This window comes from Miniopterus natalensis, chromosome 13 (assembly GCF_054644295.1).
Source record: "Miniopterus natalensis isolate mMinNat1 chromosome 13, mMinNat1.hap1, whole genome shotgun sequence".
NCBI lineage: Eukaryota > Metazoa > Chordata > Mammalia > Chiroptera > Miniopteridae > Miniopterus > Miniopterus natalensis.
This window is the reverse complement of record NC_142093.1, coordinates 45140940-45168822: the sequence shown is the minus strand read 5'-3', so window position 1 is coordinate 45168822 and position 27883 is coordinate 45140940. Positions and strand designations below refer to the sequence as shown.

Here is a 27883-nt window from a genome sequence, read left to right as displayed (position 1 = left end):
TCCTCTTTTTAATCCATGGTAATATTTAGCTCAAAACTATATGCTTTATTAATGAGAGCGTCTTGTCATCTTCTTGGACCTTTTTCGAGATAGACAAATGAATTTAAAAAAAAGATAACAGGTGGTGTCCAGAGGCACGATATATGGGGAAAAAGTACTCAGCAACTTGAACATGGGACTAGTGTGAAAACTGAATACTTTCCTGCTATCGCTTATCTGAGCTATGCTGACCTGGAGCTGGTCAAAATGCTCATGAGATAACCCAGCCCAGACCCGCAGTGGGGACTTCACTCTATTCTGCCTCCTGCTATCTGTGGCATTTTAACCCAGTAGATGTAAACTAAGGAAAGATCACCAGCAGGGTAACAACATCCACTCCCTAAGGATAGAGTTCACAGGGCAGTGTCTCCGGAGGCAGCATCCCATCCACGAGCTCATGATAAGCCTGCACATTCACCACCCCAGTGTGTGCTGTGAGCAATCAGCAGTGAAGTTCTTGCTTAGGGGTGAGGGCGGGGGAGCAGATTTCTCTTACACTTTCAGCTAGATCTATTGATGTCTCTCTTAAAATGTTAGCAAAAAATTGGGAGAATACTTGTTTACAGTCTTGATTTTGAGGGTAGAAAAGGAAATATGAATTATAAAGTAAGGCAGGAAGTAGAAGTGAAATGTCTTGAAATCAAAATTAACCTTCAAAATGTAAGCAAACAAAAAATGACGTAGACAGAAATAAACACACAATTCAATGCTAAAAGCATTAACCACAAAACCTGGCTTCCATTAACCATACTCAAATTATCAAAAGTCATTGTGTCATCCATTTTTTTTAATCAAAAACAGAAACAGATACTACTGCTTTAAAAATTAAGATGATATAGCTACAGAGAAAAATGTATTTTTTAAATCAGCTAAGGAACTCACAAGTAGGAAAAGTAAGGCACCAAAATTGGTAATCCACCAGCACTGTAATGGGGCTACATTTATCTATACCTTTATTCCGGCTCTTAAGAGATCAAACTAACTCAAAAGATCAAATTCTATCTCCTTTAACATGCTATTTTAGAGTGAAGGTGGCAGTGGGCAGGAAAGTAAAACATTTGCATTTGATGGTTTCAACTGATGTTGACTGGTCCTGTTTTACTAACCATTCTCCTGTTATTCCTTTTATAAATTTAACAATTACTATGACCTTGGTCTCATTATGTCAAGTTTAAAGATATTCCACAAGTGAGGCAATATCTAAAATAAAATAAAATTATTAAACGTTTCAAAACTTAATTAATGGAATCAGTATCTGTCTGTAGATCTCCAGGTCTTACCTGCAGGTTCTCCATGGCAGATATCACCTACCCACCTTGTCTGCTGTGCTGAGGTTCCAGGGTAAAGGGTGAAGGTGGGGGCTGCAAACAGGTACATCCCCATTGCCCAGTCTCTATCTGACGATCATGGTGAGACCTTCTGCATCTTTTCTCCACCAAACTAGGGACATTTGGCTTAAACAATCATACAGTGCTATTTACAAGTCTAGAACAGCATGGCAAGTAATGATACCTAGCTGCTATGTCTTATGCTCCAAAAAAAAATCCATAATCTGCAGATTGTAGCTGTATCTATATTCTGAAACAACGAGTATTTTTTCATCAATGTTTCTGTCACTTAACTTGGTACTATTGTGTTGTTTATTTTCTTTACTCTTTTTTTTAAATATATCTTTATTGATTTCAGAGAGAGGAAGGGAGAGGGAGAGAGAGAGATAGAAACATCAATGATGAGAGTCATTGATTGGCTGCCTCCTGCACGCCCCCAACTGGGGATCGAGCCCGCAACCCGGGCATGTGCCCTGACAGGGAATCGAACCCCGATCTCCTGAATCCTAGGTCGATGCTCAACCACTGAGCCATGCCAGCCGGGCTGTGTTGTTTATTTTCAATGACAAAGAAGATGAAATAGTGGAAAGAACAATATGGTAATAAGGGGAAAACTCCCTAGTCCCAAAGGTGTTAAGTCCTTTATGCAAAAAGTAAACGGGACGCTTTTTTGAAAAATGAAAGAAATATTCAAGGAGCTGGTTCTCATTCCCTTGGACCTGGATTCAAAGCCAACCTGAATGTTAATGAGAAATTTGATGCTATTATTCACTGACGTAGATGCATAAATAGAAAAAACTGAAAGAGCTCAGAAATTAACAGTTTAAAAACAGATGAGGGAAATGAATTAGCTAATGCAGTCATTTCAAAAGTCTCAAATCACTCAACTACTACAAGTCCATCTGGCTAGAAACAAATGAGAAAGATATCCTGTGATTTTCCAAAATTACAGAAAAGAGAAAGATGCTCAAGTTTTTACCATTATGATTGTTAGTTGGTATAGGATTTCAGAATACTGTATGGTTAATTAAAATACTACAAATCACGCATTAAAGTTTTATCACCCCCTTCTACAGTTGTCATGGATGTGCTTAATTTGCTAGGCAAACCTGAATACATTAATATATGTGTTCTGGAAACAACTCAATATCCAGTAACCACTCAGTATGCTAAGATTGATTATGCTTCTACATGAACAGTTAGTAATAAAAGAGCTTGCTATTAGCATACAAAGTGCAATTCATTTCCATGTTATAAAATACTACGGCATGAATGGTAAATTGTAAATCCATTTTTAGAATTTACCTTCTGCATGCCTTCCTGTCATAAAGGTTGTGGACTTACTCCATTCCTGACAGATTGCAATAGGCCCAGCACTGTAGATTTTCCCTTACCTACAAATAAGTCAACAAACTCCCAGTGAGCTTATATTAGAGGACTATTAATTCCAAAGAACTCTAAGTGAATGCTAAATGGCAAAAAAGAGCCCTCTAAAAAAAGTTAAACTATTGAAAATTCACGTGAAATATAAACTCTATCTGATTCTCAGAGCATGAATAAAGACACAGCAGAAACAAGAAAGAATGAGACTGTCCAAATGTTCTTGCCTTAATGTCTCCCACAAGCACTTTTTTAAAAAACAAAACCAAATAACATTTACAAAGGCCCAAGAGAACTACTCTAAAACATGAAAGCTGCCACCAGGGTCAGTACATTGAGCTACTCTGTTGCATAAATCATCAGAGGTGGTTATGTGAACTTTAAGGGAATTCCAGACATTCAATCTAGGCAAAGTTGGGTTCAGTTGCTGTTCAAGTGATTTAATTTATATTTGAAGAACTCTGCTTCAGAACCCTTCTTCAGATACTTCCCTGATTAAAAAAGAGACACAACGGCTGAGGTCTCAGTCCTCTCTCCACAACTGAAGGTTTCTGTAGGAGAACATCATTCTTGAGAGGCAGCCCTTCTGGGCCGGTGAGGATTATGCTGAGCGAATGAGAGATGTGAGCCTCATCTCCGGCCCTGTTCAGCTGCTAAACTGACCAAGCTCATGCGAGAAAAAAGAGCCCTTCTTGTGTAAGCCATTTTCGTTTGGGCATTCTACTACTTTCAGCCAAAGACCTTCACTAATATGCAATGAGAACCGCTTAAGACACTTCAGCCCTGGTGACCTTGCTTACCCATGGTAATGAAAGCACCACGCCAATAAGCACTGTATTTATACAGTTGAAAGGAGCAAACTGCAATGATAACCACTTTTGGAGATGACTAAAAGTTAGAAAAAAAAGAGAGAGAAAATAAAGTTCCTTTGACTCTATGGATTTAGCGAGAGTCTTCTCAATGCAAATTTTCTAATATCAGAAATACTGTATTTCCCTACACTGCTCTACATCTTAAAAAGAAATTAACTACCACAAAAGGCTCCTATTGGAAAGAAATGCATCACTCAAAGGCATACACTAGCGGATTCCCCAGTCACCATGTCCCACATAACAGGCAGGAAACATATATGTCTTTCTAGTGAAGGCAAAGTTACCTGTGTTTATTCCTTTCTGGGGACCAGTTTTTAATTTGGGCCATCATCACCTTTCAAGTTTCAAAGAAGAAAACCGGTGTACTCTTCTCATTTACAAGTTTGCCCTCTGCATGCTTCCTTTCCTTACACTATCACACTTCACAGTATTCCATAATGTTTTATCACTTCTTTCACTCACTCTTTACTAACAATTTAATATGTAAATTATTTCTCTCCAATGTTCTGATGTTCCCTAACAAAGCTTAAATCTCAACCATTCCACTTTATTTTCCCACATTAGTCTATTTCTTCTTCTCACAGACCAATTAGTTGAAAAACTGCTATCAAATTTCTTTTTCAATTTTATTTCCTTACCATCAAGTCTGTTTACTGAAAGGGTCCGAAAATAGTAATAAGGCTTTCAACAACATTTCCACAAGTTTCAGGAAATACAGAGTCATCTTATATCATTTTAACTCTGAGATGTGTCCAGCCTGCAATTTACAGGGACCTTCTTAGAAATGATAGCTTTGATAGCTCCTTCTCTGTTTGACCGAATGAGCAAAGGTGCCAGATGAGCACTCCTGTTTCTAATTACTGGATGCCGGGTTGTCCCTAATAGATTTTTACTCCCTAGAACTCTGCAGAATTACTACATTCTGTGAAGTTCGAATTATGTGCCAGAATCACAGAACTGAAGATCTGGACGTCTCTAATGCAGCCCAGATGGGACACAGACACAACCTGTCTATCTCTCTCTCAGGGCAGTGTCAGCAGAGCCCAGGAGAAGTGGGATGTCAGGTATATGTAGCTTAGTTGGTAACAGACAACAAGATTCTGTACAAGTGAGATTCCTCAATGAAAATACAAAGACAGAAAATAATTATGGAAGTGGGAAGCTTATGTAATATGATAAAAAAAGTATGAGATTAACTATGAGTCTGGCTACTCCACATATTCTAGAAAATGCCTACTACAGAGCTTGCTCAGTATATTGAGTTGCTCACATTTATGGTGTATTAGTAGGGTATCTGAAAACAATTATCTTGCTTCAAGTAGAAAGCAACTGCAGGATAATATATGGAAAATGTTATATTCTCATTTTATTCTCATTTTTAAAAACCAAACCTTAGTAATTTCCCCAAAGTTACAAGTTTATTGTCAGAGAGTGAAAACAAGACCTTCCACGGTATACACCTCCCGTAGAGTACTTCCAAAGAACGTCTGTGCCTGGCTTGTAATGTCTCCAATTCATGGGACATGTTTTGTATCCAATTCATCATCTCAACTACACAACTATGTTTCATAAAAAGAGAACTTTACCATGAACAAACTCACTGAATTCTGATGTCTCCCCATGGTTGTTTACAGAGCATGGTAGTGGGGTTAAAATGAGAAGGGAGGCTTGTGCATTGGCAAAGTTGGAGCAGCATTAGTCCTCAGGATCTGGGTTGTAGTTAAGAATCCATCCCTAAAGATGGGGTCCTAAGAGATACACTGAGTTACACAACATGTCTGTAGAGAAGATACGAGTAGACATTTTTCTAAAGAAGACATATAGATGGCCAACAGGTACATGAAAGGTGCTCAACGTCACTAATTATCAGGAAAATGCAATCAAATCACAATGGGATAACCACCTCACACCTATCAGAACTGCTATTATCAAAGAGGCAAGGGATAAAAAAATGTTGGTGAGGACATGGACAAAGGGAACCCTTGTGCACTGTTGGTAAAAATATAAATTGGTACTGACATTATAGAAAACAGTATGGAGGGTCCCCAAAAATGATAAATAGAATTACCATATAATCCAGCAATTCTACTTGTGGGCATTTATCCAAATGAATTGAAAACACTAACTAGAAAGATATATGCACCCCATGTTCATTGCAACATTATTTACAATAGTCAAGACATGGAAGCAACCTAAGTGTCCATCAGTGGATGAACGGATAAAGAAGATGTGGTGTATATAGACAATGGAATATTATTAAGCCATAATAAAGAAATAAATCTTGCCATTTGTGACAACCTGGATGGAAGTTGAGAGCATTATACTAAGTGAAATAAGTCAGACAGAGAAAACTAGATATCATATGATCTTACTTATATGCAGAATCTTATGGAGAAAATGAAAACAAATGAACCCATAGACAGAGAGAAGAGAGTGGCTGTTGCCAGAGGCAGTGGGTGGAGCAAGGGTGAATGAGTGAAGGGGGTCAGAGGCACAAACTTTTAGTTACAAAATAAATAACCTACGGGATGTAATATACAGTGTGGTGACATAGTTAATAATACTGCATTGTATATTTGAAAGTTGCTAAGAGAGTAGATATTGAAAGTTCTCATCACACACAAAAAAATTGAATTGTTAACTATGTGTGGTCATGAATGTTAACTAGACTTATTATGATGATCATTTCACAATATATACAAATATCAAATCATTATGTTGTGCCCCTGAAACTAATATAATGTTATATGTTAATTATATCTTTAATAAAATAATATTTCTCCCCTACAAGATGAAGGCCATCAAACCATCAGAGAACACTAAAGAAGATACAACTAAAACTCTTCCCTGCTCTAAATCCAAGTCTAGAACAAAACATCCACCTCCCTCATTTATGTTCCCATAGCATTCCCTTTCTACTAGTCTTAAGCTATTGATTATTTTATAACCTTCAGAATTAATGTAAAAAATTGTGAAATAACATCTGAAAATCTCCTATATTAGCAGTCATCAAATATCACCCATGTGTGTGGTTAATAATCAGTGAGTTTCTGAATACCAATGATAACTCACAGAGGCCACACAGAGTACAATGACCAGATACTCATGGTAAATGGGTATCAGAGGGAGTGGTAAAAAAAACTGATAATGAATGGAATGAAGACAAGAAACACAAAGGAAATACAAATGAGAACACAAAGAGTCCCAAGTCAAAATCAATCACTAGGTTTGCTATTAACAAGCTTACTAGTTTGCAAAAGAAAATAAATTTACCACCCTTTCATTATCTGTCTACAAAACAGATCTCATATGAGCTAAATAAGAAAACATATTACACAATTAAAATTTTGATTTTCAATAATGTTTAGCTATTTTAAATTAATGAATATTTTATTAAACTATGGTGCCTTTCCTTTCTGGGAAACATGCTCCTGTGAAGAATAAAGTTTAGAAATCATTTAAAATGTACAAGCCAACAAAATATTCTGTCTTTTTTAATAGTTGAGTGAAAATCATTTTTGCCACGCTTGACTATGTAAGCTAAAGGGATTTTTTTTTTCTCATCTCTTTATAAAACTTCCCTTGGGGATGAAAACAAGCTTGAAAAGTTTCAGTCAACAGGGTAATTTGGGAGTTCGTGTTAAATAAGCCATTGAAAACTGCAGTTTAGAATAAAATTACCATCTCAGTCATTACCACAGGGCTCCATAGTACATTTACAATAATAGCTATATTTTGTAATAACATCATATTCAAGTAATTCATACATCTTTTTCATTTTTAAATTTAACTAACATGCTGCAGGAAATCTTTAAAAAAAAAATCAATCATATTTTCTATTCTCTCTTTCATTTTTCTAAGCCCAGATAATAATATGGCAACAATTATCAATATTCAGGATGGTAAAGCACAAAATTACTAGTAAAAAAAAATTTGACCTGCAGAAATGACATTCTCCTAAGCCCATTAATTTTTAAAAACATGCTTTTAAAAGGCAGTACAACCTAATAAATAATTACAATTGAGTTGCTCTAAAAACTGCCTCTTACCTCTACTTAGCTTAGAGTCTTGCCTTAATGAAGGGTAAGAGAGCAAGAGAGAGAGATTCACATTAAGTAAGAAGGGCAGATCTGAGAAAAGAGAAACCAAGGAGAATGCTCGCGTGTAAGAACAGAGCTGGGCTCAGTGAAAAGGTTTGGGCTGAAGATAGAAATTTGAGTGTTGTCAGCATGTTGATAAGATCTAATGCCATAGGGATGGGTAGAATCAGTCACCTGGGGAGAAAACGCAGAAGAAAGAAAAGAGGTGTCTCAAGACTAAGCCCTGAAAAACAGGAACATTTAAAGCCAAGGAGGGGAAACAAGATAAAGACTGAGAAGGCAGGGCCATGAAGCCACAGAAGGGCTGAGAGTTATGTCAGAAGGAAAGAAAAATAGCCGGTTAGATTCTCCATTACTTTTCCTGGCCTGCCTTCCTTCTCAATTGTGTGAAAAAAAGCACAGCTTTTGTAGTTTCCAGCTGGTGTGTTGACATGCCCCAGTCCTTTATCTCGGATCTCTGACAAGTTTTAATTAGTTTGCTAGTTGAAGGCTTCCCGAGTAAATGCATTTCTGTTACTTCCGAAGCATTCTGATGCTTGGTGTAATGGATTTGTTGGTCACCAGCTCAGATAAGATTCCTGTGTTGTCCAAAATAGATAGCTATGAGCAATTTTGTTAGCTAACCTCCCACAATTTCTCCCTTAAAATTTTTGTATTAAAATGCATAAGATTTTAATTGTCCTATTCCAAGCCCATAAAAATCATTATTCTTCTTGGCATTATATTAATATTTAAATTTAGTTTTAATTTCCCTTTTTCCTATTTAAAAAAGTTCATAAATATTCACTGAAATAGGAAGTGCAAGAGGAAAAATACTTTTCAGGCTTGAGTTTGCTGCCAAACAGAATAAAAGAAGGAGTTATTGCTAAATTTGGGTATTCCCATGCATTAGCCCTCTAACAGGAAAAATATGGATTTTTATTTTGTTATCCATTTGAATGTTAAGGAATCTATTTAGGTTATGTTTGCATGTCAGGAAACATTTGGTTTGGGCAAGAAGGGGGTGATGCGAAAAAGGAAAGGCACTAAATCCTGACTGTAAGAGGACCGTGTGGACCTCTGCTTGCTCCTTCCCCTGTTTGAACGTTGGGAGCTCGCCCCTTACCACCCATTCAGTTTATTCCTTTACTCTCTTCCCATTTCATTCTACACATTCTCTGTGGCTGATGTACTAGCCAACTGGCCATTTCAGTATTTTCAGTCCATATTCCCCTTAGGAGCTGCAGACCTACTACTCTAATTCACATTTGGCCTTTTATTTTATGACCTAAGTCTCTTTTTTCACCTGCAAAATGGAAAAAATAATACTGACTACCAGGTTGATGCAAATTCCTGGAAATACCTAGGATGTTGTCAGGAACATAGTAACAAGAGACACCAGGACCTTTCCTCCTTTTCTCCTTGGAGGTTCCTAATTGTCGGTGGTCAGCTCCATAGTCCTGGAGAAGGGCTCCAACAAAAATCAGAGCAAAAGGACAAGTAAAGCCGAGATTCTAATGGAAGAAATTTAGACAATTTAGTTCAGCAGCTTGAACCACTCCTAGATGCGAGCCCCAAAGCATTTCATGTGAAAAAGAAACCAGGATTAGTGAGCTGGGCTTAGTAAAATGTGGGGAACCCACAACCCACCCTTTTTCATTAAGAACAACAAATTAATAAACTGAGGTAGCACGTAGAGCAGTCACTTATCTTCTACTAAATGGAATTTGTTTTATTAGTATACCTAAAAAAATCACGGTGTTTAAACTAGAAAGTATTGAAAGTAAATATTTTGGCGGAAGATAAATTAGTTGAGTCACTATTAATATAGTTAGCTTTTACTCTAAAACCATGATGTCTTACTACTTAATATTTGTTGCCCTAAGCTGATGAAAAGAGAACAGAGGCAGGTGCCTATTAATTGCATGTATAGTGTATGTATGTTAAGCAAAGGTGAACTGATGCCAAGGTGCCCTCAACAGTTGTAATTTGCAGAAACTGGTCCTAAAGGTGGAGGGAGAATTGCGTCATCACATGGCCCATGGTGGTGAGTGAACGGCAAACACAAAACACCCAGAGCTAGAGCAATCACCACCACATTTACATCCTATGCAATGATTTAATTTCAACAAAACAACATTCTCCATCAGATTAATGTTAATTTCAAGGTTTCGTTCCTGTAATTTTTTGGGGGTACTTATTTTATAAATTTCTTTATGAAAACAGATGTGAATACCTAAAGTCACATTTATACTACTTTAAGCTCACTGTAGGATTTGGGAGGGTTTCGTTTTGTTTTGTTCCTATTTTTTTGCTTAAAAGGGCTCCATACATTACTCAAGTTTCCAAACATGGACAACACAGCTGGCCTTATAACAAAGAGAGTATCACTACCATCTGGTGGCGGACATCAAAATTTTGAACATAACCCCCAAAGAGAAATTAATTTAACTCCAGACTATATACTAGTCAATTAAACTCCTATTTCAGAAGTGCAAACACAATTACTGCCAAACAATCTACCATATGACCTCAATTGGAAGAAGCACTTCCAAAGTAATAACTACTTTAGTTATATGTATCTACTGTAAAAAAAAAAATTTAAGAAATGCTTATATTAGGGGATAAAAACATTTTAAAAACGATGAAATACTTCATAATCTTTCATTTAAATATTACTACATGTGACAAAGGTAAATTCTTAAATCAGAAACTCATTTTTGTTCTTAAATCTGTTTTTAATATAACATTTTTTAAAATTTTTATTGTTGAGAGTATAACTTTTGACTTCCCAAAAACTTAAGTTGTCCCTCTGTATCTTCAGGGGATTGGTTCTAGGACCCCCCCAGATACCCAAATCTGGGTACGCTAACGTCCCCAATATAAAATGGTATATAGATCAATGCATAGAGTTGGCCTTCCATGTCCATAAACTCCCCACTGCAGATGAAAAAGAGTATAGGTATTGATTGAAAAAAATCCATCCATATATATGTGGATAGGCGCAATTCAAACCTATGTTGTTCAAGGGTCAGTTGTATTTTCCTGTTTTGATTTGTAGCCTATTTCAATAAATAAAAACTATTTTTGTATATTTATCTTATATCTAGCCATTTAACCACATAATCTCATTAATTTTAATGGTGTACCATCATATCATAAAAAGAGGGTTTATCTGTGCTATACCCAGATTTACATGGTACATTGCTTTATTTTAAAAGTTTGGTCCTGCCCTAGCCAGTTTTGCTCAGTAGTTAGAGCGTCAGCCCATGGACTGAAGGGTCCTGGGTTTGATTCTGGCCGAGGGCAAGTACCTCAGTTGCAGTCTGGATGCCTCTGCCCCAGGACACATGCAGAAGGCACCCAACTGATGTGTCTCTCCCACACTGATGTTTCTCCCCCCCGCCCACTCTCTCTGAAAAGCAATAGAAAAAATATATATCCTTCGGCGAGAATTTAAAAACAAATAAATAAATAAATAAATAAAAGTTTGGTCCTATTTCTATTTTGAGTTTTTATTAGAAATAACTGCAACACTCTATTAATGGTATAACCTGTTGAGCTACTAAAATATTTTTTTTTTATTTCCTGATAATAGGCTATCATTATATTCCTTTAAACAAATTCTCGCTTTGTCATATATAAACTGATCTCTTGATACACTGTTGGGTAATACTTACTATATTTTATGTAGTTGTGTGTTTTTTTATTTAAATTCAGAAATGAGATAGAACGACTATTGTCATATAAAAAAGTTATTTTAAAGAATGCTGAATTATTAATATTAAAGTTATGATTCTTAAAAAATGATTCAGGAGTTGTCTTTTTTATTATTGAAACAGTAGTTTAAATAACATTGTGATCTTGGTAATTCAGCTATGCATCCATCAGTTCTGATGCTTTTCGAGAACAGATCTTTAAACAGCTTTCTAATACTTATATGGTTTATTTCAATTTTGCACTCTCTCGGATAAATTCTGGTAATTTAAATCTTTCTAGGAAGTGATTCCCTCTCTCTGGGTTTGCATGTACTATTCTACTATGTTTCTTTTGATCTCTCTTGTTCCCAGAGTTATTTCTGCTCTGTCATTTATAATTTTATATATTTTTACTCTGTATATTTTCCATAATTTATACCTTGAGGAATTTTTATTGGCCATTTCAAAGAAGAATCAAATGTTGATTTCATTTAATCCTTTTAACATTCGTATTCTATTTTAGTGATTTGTTTTCATTGTTATTAAATTATGTTTTCCTGTGTTCTTTTAATGTTCTCCAATTTCTTAAGGTAGGTACTTAGTTTATTTTTATCTTTTTTCTTTAATAACAAAGCCATTTAAGGCTAAAATTGTGTACTGAGCACAGCTTTTACTAAATGTGTATATTTTGTTAGGAAGAGATCACCTTTGTCATTAACATATATAGATTGAAATTTCCCTTTGGTTCTAACAGTTATCTAAGTGTTTTTCTTAATTTCCTAATTTTTTTTTTTTTTTAGTTTTCTAATAATGTTGCCTAGTAAAGTGTTTTCATTTCCTAATAATTAGTATCATGGAATGTGGCCTATTACAAAGCTCTAATTTTCAGAACTTAGAAAAAAATTCAGGCATCTTTTTCAGACTAAACCCCTGAAAATGAACCTCTCCTCATTTGAAATTTTGTGATTTCTATAATGTAAAAATTGTTGAAAAGGAACCTTGCTATTTCAATATCAAAAGATAAATATGCAACCTCATATACATTATGATCGAAGTAAGATAAAGTTTTGCTGGCTATTTTAAATACTTAAAAACAATAAATCCCTGATGTCATTTTCTTATGACAGTGAATAAATTTTACTGAGAACCCCTTAATTTCTTATGTTTTTTATTTCCCTTATCAATCCTTATCAGACACTGCAGGACAGCTACAGGCATACTGTGTCACCGAATATTGATATAAACCTTTATTCAATTCCAAAAGTTGTGTGTGCGTATGTGTGTGTGTTTGATAAAAATATAGACTTGGTTGAATTTTCTCTCTCAGTCCACATTTTGCATTAACAGTTGAGCATGGAGTTTATATCTAATATTTTTTTATCTTTCCCTTCTTATTCATATGTCCTCCATGGATCATCACATACATTTCAGGGGAGGGAATGTATAGTCTTGATAGCATAGCCATTATATTATGGGAAAATAATATAAAGAAGGGCTGTCTTAACAATCACATTTTTGAAAGAATTATTTTTTTCTAATCGAGGTGGGAACACTAGGAAGAAACATTTAGATATTAAGAGATATTGGAAGGATGTTAAAACCAGTTACAGTGCTAAGTCACTGTGTAAAATTCAGTATGAGTTTTAAGCATTCTACTGCATAAGGTGAACAAATATGAATTAGTTTACTGTCCTTACTATTAATAATTATTTTAATACATTGTCTTCAGCTGACAAAAGACTTATAGATAATTGGACTGAAAAATATATGGAAAAGGCAACAATTTTTAATTGTAACCTTAGATATGCTATACTTTAGACAAGCCAAGAACAAAACCAAAGTATAAATATATATAAAAACCTTAAGAAATAAAAGCAAGTTTCTGTGTAACGTTGTGTTTTCCCACACCATATCCACGCATATCCCCCTCACTGACTTATGCAATACTGATTTAGGCTAGCATCAGTTTGACTATACAACCATCAAAAAAAGAAAATTGAAAACACATTTACTCAACATTTACTTTAAACCAGGCACTATGTTTTAAGCATTGTGTCTCATAATCTGTATGATAAAGAATAAATATATTGACATAAAATATGATGAAACTACCAGATCATTCAGACTCCAAAATACCTCCTGAACCAGTCTTTCTCAAGGTATCTACATTAAAATGCCACATTTTTCTTATTACAATAACTCACAAACAAAATTTTTTGTAAAATACAACAAAGTAAATAATTTAAAAAATTTTTGAAATACAAGTCCAAATTTTATTAGATTTAACAGACATAAAATCATGCAGTAAAACTGTCATAAAATTTTCAAAGCACCTACTCTCAATTTCCATGCTTATTGCAGACCAATAACACAGAATTCATGGATCAGGCCTAGTCTACCAATAACAATCCGAGTAGCCGACATACTCCCAAATCTATGAGACTATCAGTACTGCCTGTTTCTTTAAGAAAATCTTATAGAGATAACAAGGATCATAACCAAATGAAAAACGTGCATAAATCGAATGAAATGTTTCAACAACTACATACAAAAATGTCCACTTCCGTAATCCTTAGAACTTATGAATATGTTACCTTAAATGGCAAAACAGAGTCTGCAGATGTAAGCTGAAGATCACAAGATAGGGAGAGGTTATTTTGGAATATATGGGTGGTCCCAATGTCATCAAAAGGGTCATCGTAAGAGAAAGGTAAGAGGGTTAGAATCAGAGGTGAGATGTGAACTGAACTCAGAAAAACTGAAGGTGCTACGCTGCTGGCTGTAAAGTTGGAGGAAAGCACATCAACCAAGGAAGGTAGGTGGGTCCAATGTGATCCTGGGGCTCCTTATAAGAAGGAAAGAGAAGGGGATATGAGGACAGAATCAGAGGTCAGAGTCTGAGACAGATTTAAAGATGCTACATTGCTGGCTTAAAATATGGAAGAAGCAGCCAAAGAAGGCATGTGGCCTTTAGAAACCAGGAAAGGCAAGAAAATGGATTTTCTGCTAGAGCCTCCAGAAGAAATGCAGCTCCACCAATACCTTGACTTTAGGGCTTCTGACCTCCAGAACCATAAAGAAAATAAACTTGCTAAGCTTTAAGCCACTACATTTATGCTATTTTCCTATAGCAGCTACAGAAAGCCACTATGAAGGGCCTCTACTTAATTTAGGATAATATTTCTCTACCAATATACTAGAAAAATCTTGAATTTTTACATTCATACATTACTGAGTTAATATAACAAAAAATATGCTCCACAAGACACTGAAGTCAACTTTTAAAACTTAACAATCCTGAGAATGTTTTTCCCGTTGGCAGTCATATCTCGTCGCATTGCAGCAATGTGACAACTGTGAGAACACAAAAACGGAACATGGCATCATGTCAACAAGATGCATTCTCCCATGTAAACTAGAGAAAAAGGAATTTGGCAAATAATCTTTGCCCCACAACAGTCGATAAAGTTCTTCCAAACTGTGCATTAGCATCCAAAAAGAAATGCTAAGAATGGTTTATTTAAACTTTGAATCCATTACTTCAAATGAGAGTCCCCTTCACCAAGTCCTCTTTTTTAATTATCTCATCAACTTACTTTTAAAAATCATGTGAATAGTTTTTTAAAAGGCACTTGAAAAATTATTGAGCAATAAAATTGTCCATAGTTCAGGCCGTAAATATACATTAAGTGACCAGCATTAGCATGATTTATTCCCCCTTAAGGATTTCTAAGTTCTATGGAGAGTCATGATGGGAATGCGCACCTGTCACAGTAGGAACATACACACATGTCACAATAAAGTGTTTCAGCACATCCCTTACCTGTGTGACAAGTGGCTCCAGGAGCCTCTCCACTGTGAGTGTCCGGATTTCCAAACTCTTGGGGTCCCATTTTAAAATGATAGGTGAAGTTGCCGAAGTCATGCTCCCTGTGGAAACACACATTGTCAGTTAGAAGTAATGATCACTGAAAGAGTCTGTTACCTTGGGGACTCAACATGAATAATTCACCAAAACTCAGAACACACTTCAGGATTGTCTGCCTGGTCCGGACTTGTCAAGCTAGAGATGGGGAAATCAGAACCAGAAGAGTGTGAGCTGGTGATGCTGGAACCAGATCAGAAACTAAAGGCTCCTGAAGGCACCTGTATATATTAGTCAAACTCTTGGACATGACTGACACTGAAGTATTTCCCTCACCCAATATTTAGTACACATATCCATGCATGTTACATGCTGGAAAAGACTTGGGGCTGTCCCGGAGTAGCTTATGGTTTCGAGGGAGAGACAACCGAGGCGGGCAACATCTGTGACTCAGCGTGACCCATGTTGTAATCAAGAAATACAGAGAGGGACATGGGAGAACTGAGAAATCCTGTAAATCCACCACGCTCACCAGGTGAAGGCCCCCATGTCATAAAGGTCTGCTTTGTTTTCTTCACCTCATAACTGACCACTGATAGTATTACACTCCCTGTGGCAGCTGAGTTTCATTCTCTTAATAGGAAGGGCATCTTGCAAATGCGTGGCAACGGTTCTGAAATAGGTTGCTACTATTTAATTGCTCTCCGATTACTGCTGCATTTACATTCTTGTCTCATAAAATTAGTGTCCCATAAGGTTATTTATTTCATTCTAAAGCAGCCCTCTCCTAAGAACCACGGATATGCAGGTAGCAGCTTTCCACATGTCAAGCACAAAATATGGTCCTGGCCTCAACAGAATAAATTATACATTCTAACAGGGGTGTGCGTCTCATCGAGACACTGACAGCTCTATGCTAAATATATCTTAACAACTAACCACTGGACATGCAACCTTAGACTGCACAAACTGAAGCTGAATCATCTGCTTTAATACCACCATATATCAAACTGTTCATAGCTGTTCTCTTCTTTTAAATCAATGTCTCCACTCAATTCCACCCTTATAAATCAATACAGATGATTATTTCTATTAGAATTAACACTACAAAGAAGGCCTATCACAATAGGCCCATGCCTCTCTCCTGCACTGCTACAGCAAATCCTTTTGCAAACAGACCCAACAGATTTGCTTAAGGGGAAAAAAAAAGGCGAAGGCACAGTGTGCTGGTATTTTACCTCTCTCCAAATGCCATGTTTTAAATAAACTGAGGGTAGCGATCCAACCTATAGACCAATTTAGATTTGGGTTCTTTCACAACTACAATCGCTGGCACTGCTATGCTGTTTGTCCTCCAAAAACCTGAAAATACTTTACATGTTTCCCATTCACACTACCAACTGCTATCTCGCGGCTCTGACACGCACGCCACTCTGCTGCTGGCCTGCACACCTCCCTGTGCTGCGACGGATGAAGATGCCAGAGGCTTTCTACATACACAGACTCTCTTCATCAGCCAGATCTAACTAGGTGATCTCGGTCCAGTATTTATGACACAGTTCTTGCAAGTTTCTGGAGAAGGTCCCTGAAAATCTCTCTCACGCTCTGATAGAATAATATGTGGAATAGTGTTGATGATGCACAAGGAAGTCCTGTAGGGAAGCTTGGTCACCAGTTGTGAAAGCATTTGAACATGACAGTGAAAGACACTGGGTAAGAGTGCGTAGAGAACTGCCATTATTATATGGGCATGCTTATGTGTTTGATCTGGCAGACCAAGGGAGACATGCAAAATCTTTTATGGATGCTCCAATGCGTAACTGTGAATAAAGGACACAAAAATGCAGAGGTGAGTGACAAGAAAAGCTGGGGCAGTCACATCAGAGACACTAACCTAGCAGGTATCGACAGAAATGGGAGACACTGAAGAAAGACCTCCAGCCACCTGTGAGCCAGGCAGCAAAGTTAGAGCCTTGACTCTAACAAATTTCTTGTGACACAGATAACATTTAATAGCATAAGCCAAAGGAAAAGTTATAGGGTATTAATTTGTTGAAGAGGAAAACCTACATAGAAACTTTAAATTAAAATGCACTTTTTCCAGCCATGCAGGTTTTTATATGGTTTGGAGTAAAACGAAGATTCTCTCTCTACCCCGTTTACTCTTAAATGGGGAATCAGTTTGATACGCAAATTAGCAAACACCACAAGTACAGGGTGGAGGGGGGAACTGTAAAATCTCTACCTCTGAACCCAAAAGGCTGATATCTACGATACCTATTGAATTGCCTCTGAGGAGCATGTTAGCCTCATGCCAGCTATTGAGCATAAGGTAGAGGAAGGTAAGAAGCTCCTTAGGCTGTAATATTTGAGCTGTTATAATCCTTGCAATCTGTTTCTAGAAGAAGCATGTGTGTCCTGCTACTTTGGGCTCACTCAATTGATTTCTACTGTATGTATTAGACCTTGTATTAGAACTATTTCTCCATCAAAGCCTTCAGCCAATTGAAATTGTATAAAACAGAATAAAATTGACTCCATTCCAGGTTAGGGATCATAAACATAGTCTTCGAGGTTAACCCACTGATGATCTTTGCCTCTAGAGTGTGAGCAAGGAAAAAGGACAGCAGAGAAGAGAAAAAGAGCCAGATGCCCTCTGCAGCAAAGAAATGGGGTGATCGTAGTCAGTAAGTAGAAATGAGACTTCGGTATGTGGCCCCCATGACAAGCATACACAAGATCACTGACTCCCAACCAGGAATATCATCCCACTTATAATTTCAATGTTTATAAATTATGAAGGGCAAGGAAAACATGTTATCTTTTATGGTAGATCAGATGGTTTTTTTCCCCCATCCCTCACCCTGAGAAGAGAATATTTCCCCACCCCATTATACTGAGCTTTGGCAATGGAATTTTAGGAAATGTGATATAAGTAGACGTTTGAAATGAACTTGCTTGGTTAGACTGGCCCTCTTGTCCTACTGACTTCTGCCATGACAGTCACAGATAGGCCCCTAGTCCACAAAGGAAGAAAGACATAGGAAGCAAACTTGAATCCAAGCTGAAGCTGGAGCCAGCCCCAGCCGAGCCAAACCTGGTCAGCCAACTCCCAATCAAACCACACACATGGCATCAAAAAAATAAACACCTAGCCTACTCTTGTATGTCACTGAGATGCTTGTCATTATCTGTTAGTCAGCAACAGACACACAATGTTTTAAAAACAAACTTTTGTTTCAACTGAAGCCCTACAATTTATCACCTCTGTGATGTTGTCCAAATTACCTACCTTTTCTGAGCCTCAGTTTCCTCAAATGGAAAATCATGATAAGCGTTCTAAGTCTAAATAACTTAGTGGATAAAAAACATTTCCGGAAGTATTACTTATTATTGTTATTATTTTTCCATAACTTGAGTATCTTTTTTGCAATGCTTTATCAGTGGGAGGAGTAAGGGAACACCCATGAAAGACAGATATCCATATTTATATTCCTCTGCGTGGAACAACCAGATCAACTCGCTGGAGAAAGCAAGAGAAAAAATCAAGTGTGTAGCCTTTCACTCCTGTAGGGATTGGAATGGCACAAGTTTTGCCTCCTCAAAATGTGCCTTTTGAGATACCGATTTTAAGTTGGTCATTAAGAAACAAAAGACTCCTAAAGAGCCTTTGACCCTCCCCCTTTCGGCCTAAGAGATGAAGATTGAAAGGCCTGCTCCAAGGGAATCTTAGCATATTCACCTTAGCACTAGACAGGAAGGCTCCCAGAAACCCATTCACTAGACTCCCCCATGTCCCATAGTGTCTGGGTTGCTGGCAGGAATTTGCCTGCAAGTGTGTTCTGTTCTTTTTACCTACCTGTAATTTGCCTAATGTTTCCCTTCCTAAATCCCATCACTGACCTCTCTCTCCTTTGTTGATAATGGCATGTAAACCTCAACTGCCTAATGCCTCATGGCATCTCAAGGTGGGTGGCACCCCGACTGCGCACTCATATACTAAACTTCGTATGTTTCTCCTATTAATCTGTCTCCGTTAATTCGATTATTGACCCAGCTAGAAGAACTTAGAAAGTGGGAGGAAAATTAATACTTTTGCCCCCAAACACGTCTCAAATCAACACTACACATCTGTAAAGTAATGCAGTCAGTTTTGCCCACAAGACATTCTATGTAAAGCAAATACATTTTTCCTCAATGATTTAATTTTTTGAAAAGCACATATTTTATTTGCTTTTGCCAGGGAGACTTAGAATATTGAGTGGACACAGTGAAAGAGTGGAAAGCAGAGGTTGGGGGAAAAAACAAACCCATACATCAATTTTACAAGCCCAAGAACAAGCTCTCAGCCATTTATTTAACCTCGGAGATTTTCTTCTTGAAAAGTATCAAATTGCACATCCATGAAAGGCAGTAACACAGTCTACTTGGTAATACCTTAGATAATTTCAGACTCACTCTGTGGGGGTAAGGAGGAGGCGTGGCTTAAGATGCTAGCAGCCAACTGCCATTTATAACGGGGGGGGAAAAAAGCAAAACCTGACAAAAAGAGTAAAACAAGCTCCCTGCAAGCAGCTAAGGGTCAAATGCCTTGTTCCCTTGGACAGTGTCCTGACAGACACAACATCTCTCGAGGTTGGCCATCCCAAGGAATGCCTTCAATGACAAGTATGTTAATGTAGGACATAATTCGCTGCAGAAATCCATCTTTCCAGGTATTCCTGGGAAAGGCCTTTTGAACCCTCTGCCTCACCTTTCTGATTTCTCACCTTTCCTTCTACAGCGGTCCTTTGGCCGAGCTACAGTCCAAGGTGCTTTCAAGCTGCCCAGGGGGCCACCTGCACCTGCCTCCACACGGGGCTTTAGCTTCGGATTCTTTCTCTTCACCCACACTGAGCACTGTTACCAACATGTTCTGTCAGGCTCGATTAGGTGACAGGCTTGCTTTAGGTGACAGGCAAATTCAGAAGATAATGAGTAATACTGGGTTTACTCACCTGTCTCCACACATAACATGTTGAGTCAGTTACTTAACCTACGCCTCACTTTTACCATTTATAAAACAAGGATGAGAGTAACCTTATATAATTAATGAATTTGTTCTGAGAATCAATGAAATAACTGCAGATAAAAGACGTCATGGGTGTTTTCTTTGCAGTGGGGGTTGCCTGGTTAGCACCCTGGCCAGTTCCAAACACTCACTGGGGCAGGAGCCCACGGAGATCCCACAAGGCTAGATGTTTGCTAAGAGAGCTTTGTTGAGAAAACGAGAGAGGCGAAAAGGAGAGAATTTTCTAAATGTCTTCAGTGTTGCAAGACTGAGCTGGAAACACTGAGTCATACTGTTTCTTCCAGGAGTAATAATAACACTGGCTAATGACCAGGCGTTCTTATTCCCATTTACAGATAGGGAAACTGAGGCATAAAACAATTAAGAAAGTTGCCCAAGGTCACACAGTTTGAACCTAAACTGCCTGGCTTAGAGTGCGTGCTTATAACCACGATGCTTTACTGCTTCTAAAGAATAATCCTGAGGCTTAAATTCATGCCAGCATCATGTGGGAACCTGAACCATGGCAGGAGGCTAGAGAAAGGGACAGGAATAAAACAGCCAGGGGCCAGCCCTTCTGGAGAGGGAGAGGGAGAGGGAGAGGGGGTGAGGGGGAGAGGGAAGGGGAGGGAAAGAGGAGGGACACAAAGGAATGCTAGATAAGATGAGGGAGACACAAACGGCAGGTGCCCTGATACACGTGTGGAGATCATGGGGCCCACTTCCTGGTGAGACGGGGTGGGTTCTGAGTTCAGATTCCTCCAGCCACCTCTGGTTCTATGTGGAGAGAATGGGTGCTGGCAGTGATGCTGGGCAATCAAGTAAGCAACACAGAACCCTGGCAAAGCCAAGAAAAAGATCCTACGATGAGCTATTCCAATTAAACAGAATTTTGGCTCCCCGGTGTCACACTGGTGAATATGTAACAGTACACGGTAAAGAGGACTTTCCAGATATAATTAAGGTTACAAACTACCGGACTTTAAAATAGGGAGATGATCCTGGATTATCCAGGTGGGCCCAAAGTAAAACTGAGCCCTTAAAAATACCTTTCTCACCCGGCCAGCGTGACTCAGTGGTTGAGCATCGACCTATGATCCAGGAGAAATGCAGTTCAAGTCCCAGTCAGGTCACATGCCCGGTTTGCAGGCTCGATCCCCAGCAGGGGGCGTGCAGGAGGCAGCCGATCAATGACTCCCTCATCATTGATGTTTCTATCTCTCCCTCTCCCTTCCTCTCTGAAATCAATAAAGACATATGTAAAAAAAACACAAAACAACTCTTTCTTGCCCTGGCCAGTGTTGCTCACTGGTTAGAGCATCAGCCTGTACATGGAAGGGTCACAGGTTCGATTCCTGGTCAAGGGCATGTACCTGCGTACCAATCTATGTGCCTCTCTCACATCAGTGTTTCTCTCTCTCTTTCTCCCTTCCACTATCTAAAAATCAATGGAAAAAATATCCTCAAGTGAGGATTAACCCCCCCCACACACACAAAAATACCTTTCTCCTGTCTACAGATAGAAGTGAATCGATCAGAGAGACGCATCAGACAAGGATGCAGAGTGAAACCTAAAGGGAGGCAGGGGGGCTTGGAGTGTGAGGACTAAACCCACTGTTGCTACAAGGAGCTACATGGAACATGCGAAAATGAATGTGGGTAGATTCTGGGAACTAAAGCAGGCCCTGGCTGACGGCAAAGAAACGGAGACCTCAGTTCTACAGCTATTTTTATTTATGAATTCAGCCAAAAGCCTGAATGAAATTGGACGTGGATTCTTCCCCAGCGCCTCCCGTAAAAAACAGCCCCATCAGCACCTTGGTTTCAGCCTTAGATGCTAAGCAGAGGACCCAGCCAAGTCCACCTGGGTTTCTGACCTTCAGAGACTACCAGCTAATAAATGTATATTGCTTACAGCTGCTAACTTCGCAGTCCATTTTTTCAGCAGAAATAGAAAACTAATACAGGTGGCTCTCAGATTTGGGTATGCATCACAACAACCTTGAGGACGTGTTCACACACAAACTGCTCAGGCCCATCCAGAGAGGTTCCAATTCATCAGGTCTGGGGTGAATCTGAGAATCTGCTTTTGGTTTTTTATTTTATAATTTTGCGTGTGTGTTTGTACCAATCTCCCAGATGTTGTTGATGCTACTGGCCCAGGAATCACACTTTGAGAATCACTGTTGTAAACACAGACCACAGCCACGCATGTCAGCAGGGCATCAAGGATCGGGATATTATAGAGCATCTCTGTAGAGCCCCTCGGACCGGTGATAACACCCCTCTTGCTAATACAGTTATCACTGTAACTGTTGTTATTTTACTTTGTGGAAGTCACTTATGCTTTTTGAGGATGCAATGCAGTGAAGTGTTTCTCAGCGGGGAAGTGGAATGCCACATCAAAATTGCACGTGGTTTTTCAAACCACACAGGCATCAGTTCCAACAGCTCTCCTAGAGACACTTTTTCCTGTAAGAATCAGCGCCAGAGTAGTGGTCACTGTGAAATGTATAAAGTGGGAATCAAGAGATACATGCTTAATGGAGAATACATGCTTCCAAAGAAGTGTGTTCCTAAATAACTGAAAATATTTGAGAGCTAGAAAAATAAGTCTTCCAAATATTTCAACTGAAGTACAACAGTACTTCTAATTTTCTATTGTTAATCAATAAAAGGCAGGTCTAATATTCAGGTGCCCTATGGATGGTAAAAGAGGCCTTCTCCCACAGTTGAGTATATGGGAATGTAGGCATCACAGGCAGGAGTAGAAATGGAGAAACAAAAGCAGCGAAGGAGGCACTGGATTATCCTTCAGATATCCTAGACAGTAAAGGACATCCGGATTCCCACCAGAATACACTTTCCTGCAACAGAACAGGTGTAAATGGAAGGGGAGAGGGATATTGGGGACTCTTCCTGGTGGTACCCTGTGGCCTAAAGATGGACAGGTCCTGCTTCTTACTTTCCTCCATAACTTTGCTGAATTTAAGCTCATTTCCTCTTGCTTTGACTATTAAGAGGCAACGTATCACCTATCAACATCCTCTACATAATAACCATTCTAAGCCCTGGCTCAGTGAACTGAGAGGTGACCTAATGCAAGCTACTGCAGCAGTTATAGGATCCATCACCATTTTTATTCAAAACTGCAGTGATGTGTAATTTCCAACTGTTTCTGGCTATTAACAGAGGAAGGGGGCAGGGCAATTACTCCGATACCATGAAAGAAAAGTTTAACACTACCCTCAAGTATTAAAATATCTGCAAGAAATCTATTTACAGTAAACCCATACCTTTTACAAAAGATCCAAGGAAACACTGCTGAACAAAAGAACACTCTAATAATTTCAAAAAGCTGTAATAACACTTCATGTCTAAGCATAAATCCCTACTAAAGAATACCTTAATTTTTTAAAGCACATATTAAATAAGTATCAAACTACAATATCCTCTTCAAAGCCTCTTATTTTTTCTATCCAAAGAAACAAAACTGCACCCAAAAAAGGAGTGTAAGAAGAAAGATCCCAGAATCCAGATTTTCAGGATGACAAGTTTAGACTAATAATACATAGCCTAGAGCCTGCTGATTAAAAAAGAAATAAACATGTCCATATCTTACTGAAATGGGTTTTTATACTTACAATAGCATACTCATAAAATCTAAAACTATGTGCTAACTTAATAGAAATTCACTGCTCCTAGAGAATGTTAATAGAAACTCAGTAATTTGAAATTCAAAATGAAAGCTAGTATCTGTCAAATTCATTTGCTTGCTTTCACTACATTCATAGCCTCATCATTTAAATTCATTTTGGAGCATAAACAGACTCAATCTGCTCCTAAATTATGGCTTGTTTTCCACTCGGGTATGAGCATAAGTGATAGCCAGGTAGGCAGTGCTGACTCTATGTGCAAAGCTAGGTTTCCAAAGTCCCACCAGGGACACACTTTTTCAAAATATACTTGACCAAAGGTTAAGTTGTTCTACCCATCTATTCTCCTTCAGCAACCGTGCAATTCAGACTTGGGCAACAGATTTCAAAAACGGAAAATAAAAACTGTTAATATTTCAAACAGCAGATTCTGAGGATTTATCTTTATAGTCCAAAAGGAATTTCAAATTATTTAATAGGAATACGGCTTCTTTGGCAATTAATTTAGCCTGTGTCCTTCTAACCTCCTGCAAATTAGAATTCCACAGGCAATGACTGCATAATGCTGATCTTCAACAGAATCTCAACATTTCATAGTCAGATCACAGCAAAATAGCCACCAAATTGCTCTCATTCTCTTTTGCTCTCTAGTAGAATTCGGTCCAAGCTGCTTATCTGGAACAGCCTTTTCTAGGCGACCAAGACGACTGCTTACCCCTCCTCTCCAATGAGTCCGAAGTCCTCCTGGTGAGACGGTCTGCACTCAGCACCTGACCATGGTCTAGTACACCTTCTTTCTTCACCGTAAGTTTCTGCTTCAATCAGGTCTGGACCGCATTACAACACAGGGTTCATGCCACTTCCCAAGTCCCCACCAGGGACACCGTCTTTTTTTCCCTCCAATATCCAAATCCTGACATTCTCACGCTGTGTCTACTCCATAACCCCTAAATTGCTACTGGATTTAGAGTCAGTAACAGAAGATTTTACCTTATTCTTATGTGGCTTATTGTTAAGACATTGCCATTAGTTTTACATAACCCACTAGACTATAAACTCATTAAGACACAAATCAAGGTTTCTACGTTGTCTCTATCATCTGAAGAAAACAATAAATAGGGTATCAGGTCCTTCATAAATGTTTGATTAAGTAGGCACATATAAAATATGATCCAAATATTTAATTCCTTTCAGGTATCTATTTTTTATATTTTTAATAGTGGGATCCACTTGCTAGAGAGTAACAGTTTTAAAAATATCTTTCAGATAAATTTTATTTTATTTTTTTTAAAAAACATATCTTTATTGATTTCAGAGAGAGGAAAGGAGGGGCAGAGAGAGAGATAGAAACATCAGTGATGAGAGAGTCATTGATTGGCTGCCTAGCCCGCAACCTGGGCATGTGCCCTGACCGGGAATCAAACCCCAATCTCCTGGATCCTAGATCGATGCCCAACCGCTGAGCCACGCCTGGCCGGGCCAGACAAATTTTAGATGCATTCTTCGTTCAGTACTTACTAGAGACCTAAAACAAATGATATCTCGGTATGGTTTAGAGAAGTAAGTTATATTCAGATTTCTTTTATTTATTTTTAAAATATATAGTTTCAATACTTATTTTAACTGAATTGCTAGTTTTTATCTATTGTGTTTTAAAACTAGGTGTCATTTTTGTTCAGGAAATAGTAAGCCAGGGGCTTCCTTCAACAAACTAGTGGGATCTGCGTTGATATTCGATTCACTGCCAAGTTCCACATGAGGAACTTTCTGCAAGAATTGTACAAGCTCTGCAAGTTGGCCACAGTACTTCTTAGGGAAGCCTTACGTCTCTGCACGGACCCAAAATGCCTTTTGTCTGCAAGGCTCGCTTTTCCTTTTCCTGAGTTCCATCTAATTAGAATGACTACCACATAATATTTAACTTAAATGCACATTGCTTTGCGTTGACCTCTATGCGCCTTATATAAATTTTGTCCTAATGTACTCAGGGACAAGGACTCTGCCCCCTCCACAATGATAACCACAGTGCTGGGCATTCAGTAGAAATGTTATGAGTATTTGTGGACTGGATTCTTTGCCAAGCTCAAGTCTCACAATTACACACACACACACACACACACACACACTGACAATAGTTAAGAATTCACCAATGCTCATATACAGAAAACAGATTTTTCAAGTCAGAGTGTAGCACATTAGTGCCTCTTATCTGAAAAACAAAACAAAGTGGTTTTCCTTCCTCAGAATAAATACCTCAATGCTCTAGCAGAGAAGCCAAATTCCATATGCTTCAATTCTTTCTTCCTTCATCCATTTATCCGTCCATCCATTCATTCGTTCAGCGCATGTGTACTAACCACCCACTGAATTAGAGCCCCAGGTAGGCGCTATGGAAAACATCAGTGCAGGGTGGTGAGGTGAGACCTGCTCTCACTCATTCGTTTGGAGAAGCACTCCACCAAGAGAGCAGTGCTCGGAGAGTGAGCTCAGCTGGGGATGGGCAATTGCAGGGCCATTAACCTTCCATTTCCACCTGGCACTTCGATCAAATGGATAGAGAGGTAACCAACTGCACCAAATTTTGCAGGTATTGACAGAGAGCTATTGTGCAGCAAAATACTGGTAAAATAATCAGTGCCCTTTTGAACTGCTGCCAGAAAAATGCTAAAAACAAAATTGAGCAAGATTATAAAAAAGCATTCCTGTAACCTCAGGCTGGGAGTCAAAAGGACAAAGCAATCATAATATTAAGATACACTATAAAGGCCCTGGTCAGTTACTCAGTTAAAGAGTCATCTTGATATGTCACGGTTGAGGGTTCGATCCCTGGTCAGGGCATACACATGAATCAACCAACGAATGGACAGGTAATGGAACAACAAAACAATGTTTCTCTCTCTTTCTTCCTCTCTCTCTCTAAAAAACTCAATCAATACAAACTTTTTAAAAAGGTATAATATAATGAAATAAGAGCAGATATTTAGGTAAGGGCTATTTTAAATTGTTAGTGATTATAAGAATACTTAGTACTTAGGGACTTGTATTTTTTAAGCAAGCTCTAGTGGGTTATTGGATTTTATTTTAAAATTCAATGTTAAATCCATACACGTGCTGGTCAGATAATAAGGAACTAAGTTGCAGAAACTCACAGAGAAATGATATAGACCTAATACCCGTTTCTTTCAGTTTCCTGTTAGAAAATGGCTTACTCACCGGGTCCAACATGAAAATGGACTGCTATGGGTCTAGTGGCAGCTCTAGTAAATGGGAGGTGATTTGCCTGCACTGTCCTCTCCTTGCCCCTTGCAACTGAATTAACAGACTTGAAAGGTCATGAGGCATTATAGCAATTCTATTTGTTTAAAGTCTTCTATAGTTGGATTGATAGTTCAGCACCAGTGGCACTCAGTATATATACCCCCTGGTGAATCACCCTATTGCTATAAAAAAGTCATATGTGAAAAAGGAAAATAATAACCCAGGTTTCCTTCTGCTCATCAATGGCATTTAATTTTAGACTTATGGGCCAGAAAGAACTTCAGGTAATATATTTTTATGAATACAAAAATAAAATGTTACCGTGGTATTTAGAAAATGCGAATGGAGCCCCGTTAAATCTGTACTTTTCCAGGTTGTCATCCTTTCCATTTAGTTCATGATATTTACATTCACAACAGCAAAGACTTCATAGAACACTCCTGGTCGCTGGCTGAAGTGTATTACTGTAAGTATTTTACAGATAAGGGAACTAAAGTGCAAGCCTGTTAAGTCACTTTCCCAAGGTTGATGCAATTCAACCAGGATTTGTTCCAACATGCAATGCAACTTCCCTAGGTTAAAAACTTTACTTCTCAGATAGCAAGTCTCAGGAGGCAGGCAAGTTAAGAAAATATACAGCTTCAAGTAGCTTCCCAGA

At 38.3% G+C, this 27883-nt stretch overlaps 1 protein-coding gene across 1 annotated transcript in view; it reads right to left on the bottom strand.

Annotated features, from left to right (window-relative positions):
- Positions 1 to 27883, bottom strand: part of CTNNA2 (catenin alpha 2) — a 976906-nt gene that overhangs the window by 833717 nt on the left and 115306 nt on the right. The window contains exon 2 of the mRNA XM_087823861.1: positions 15220 to 15326. Within this exon, the coding sequence (XP_087679987.1) occupies positions 15220 to 15321 (102 nt within the window). The 5' untranslated portion in view covers positions 15322 to 15326. The remainder of the gene's footprint in view (positions 1 to 15219; positions 15327 to 27883) is intronic.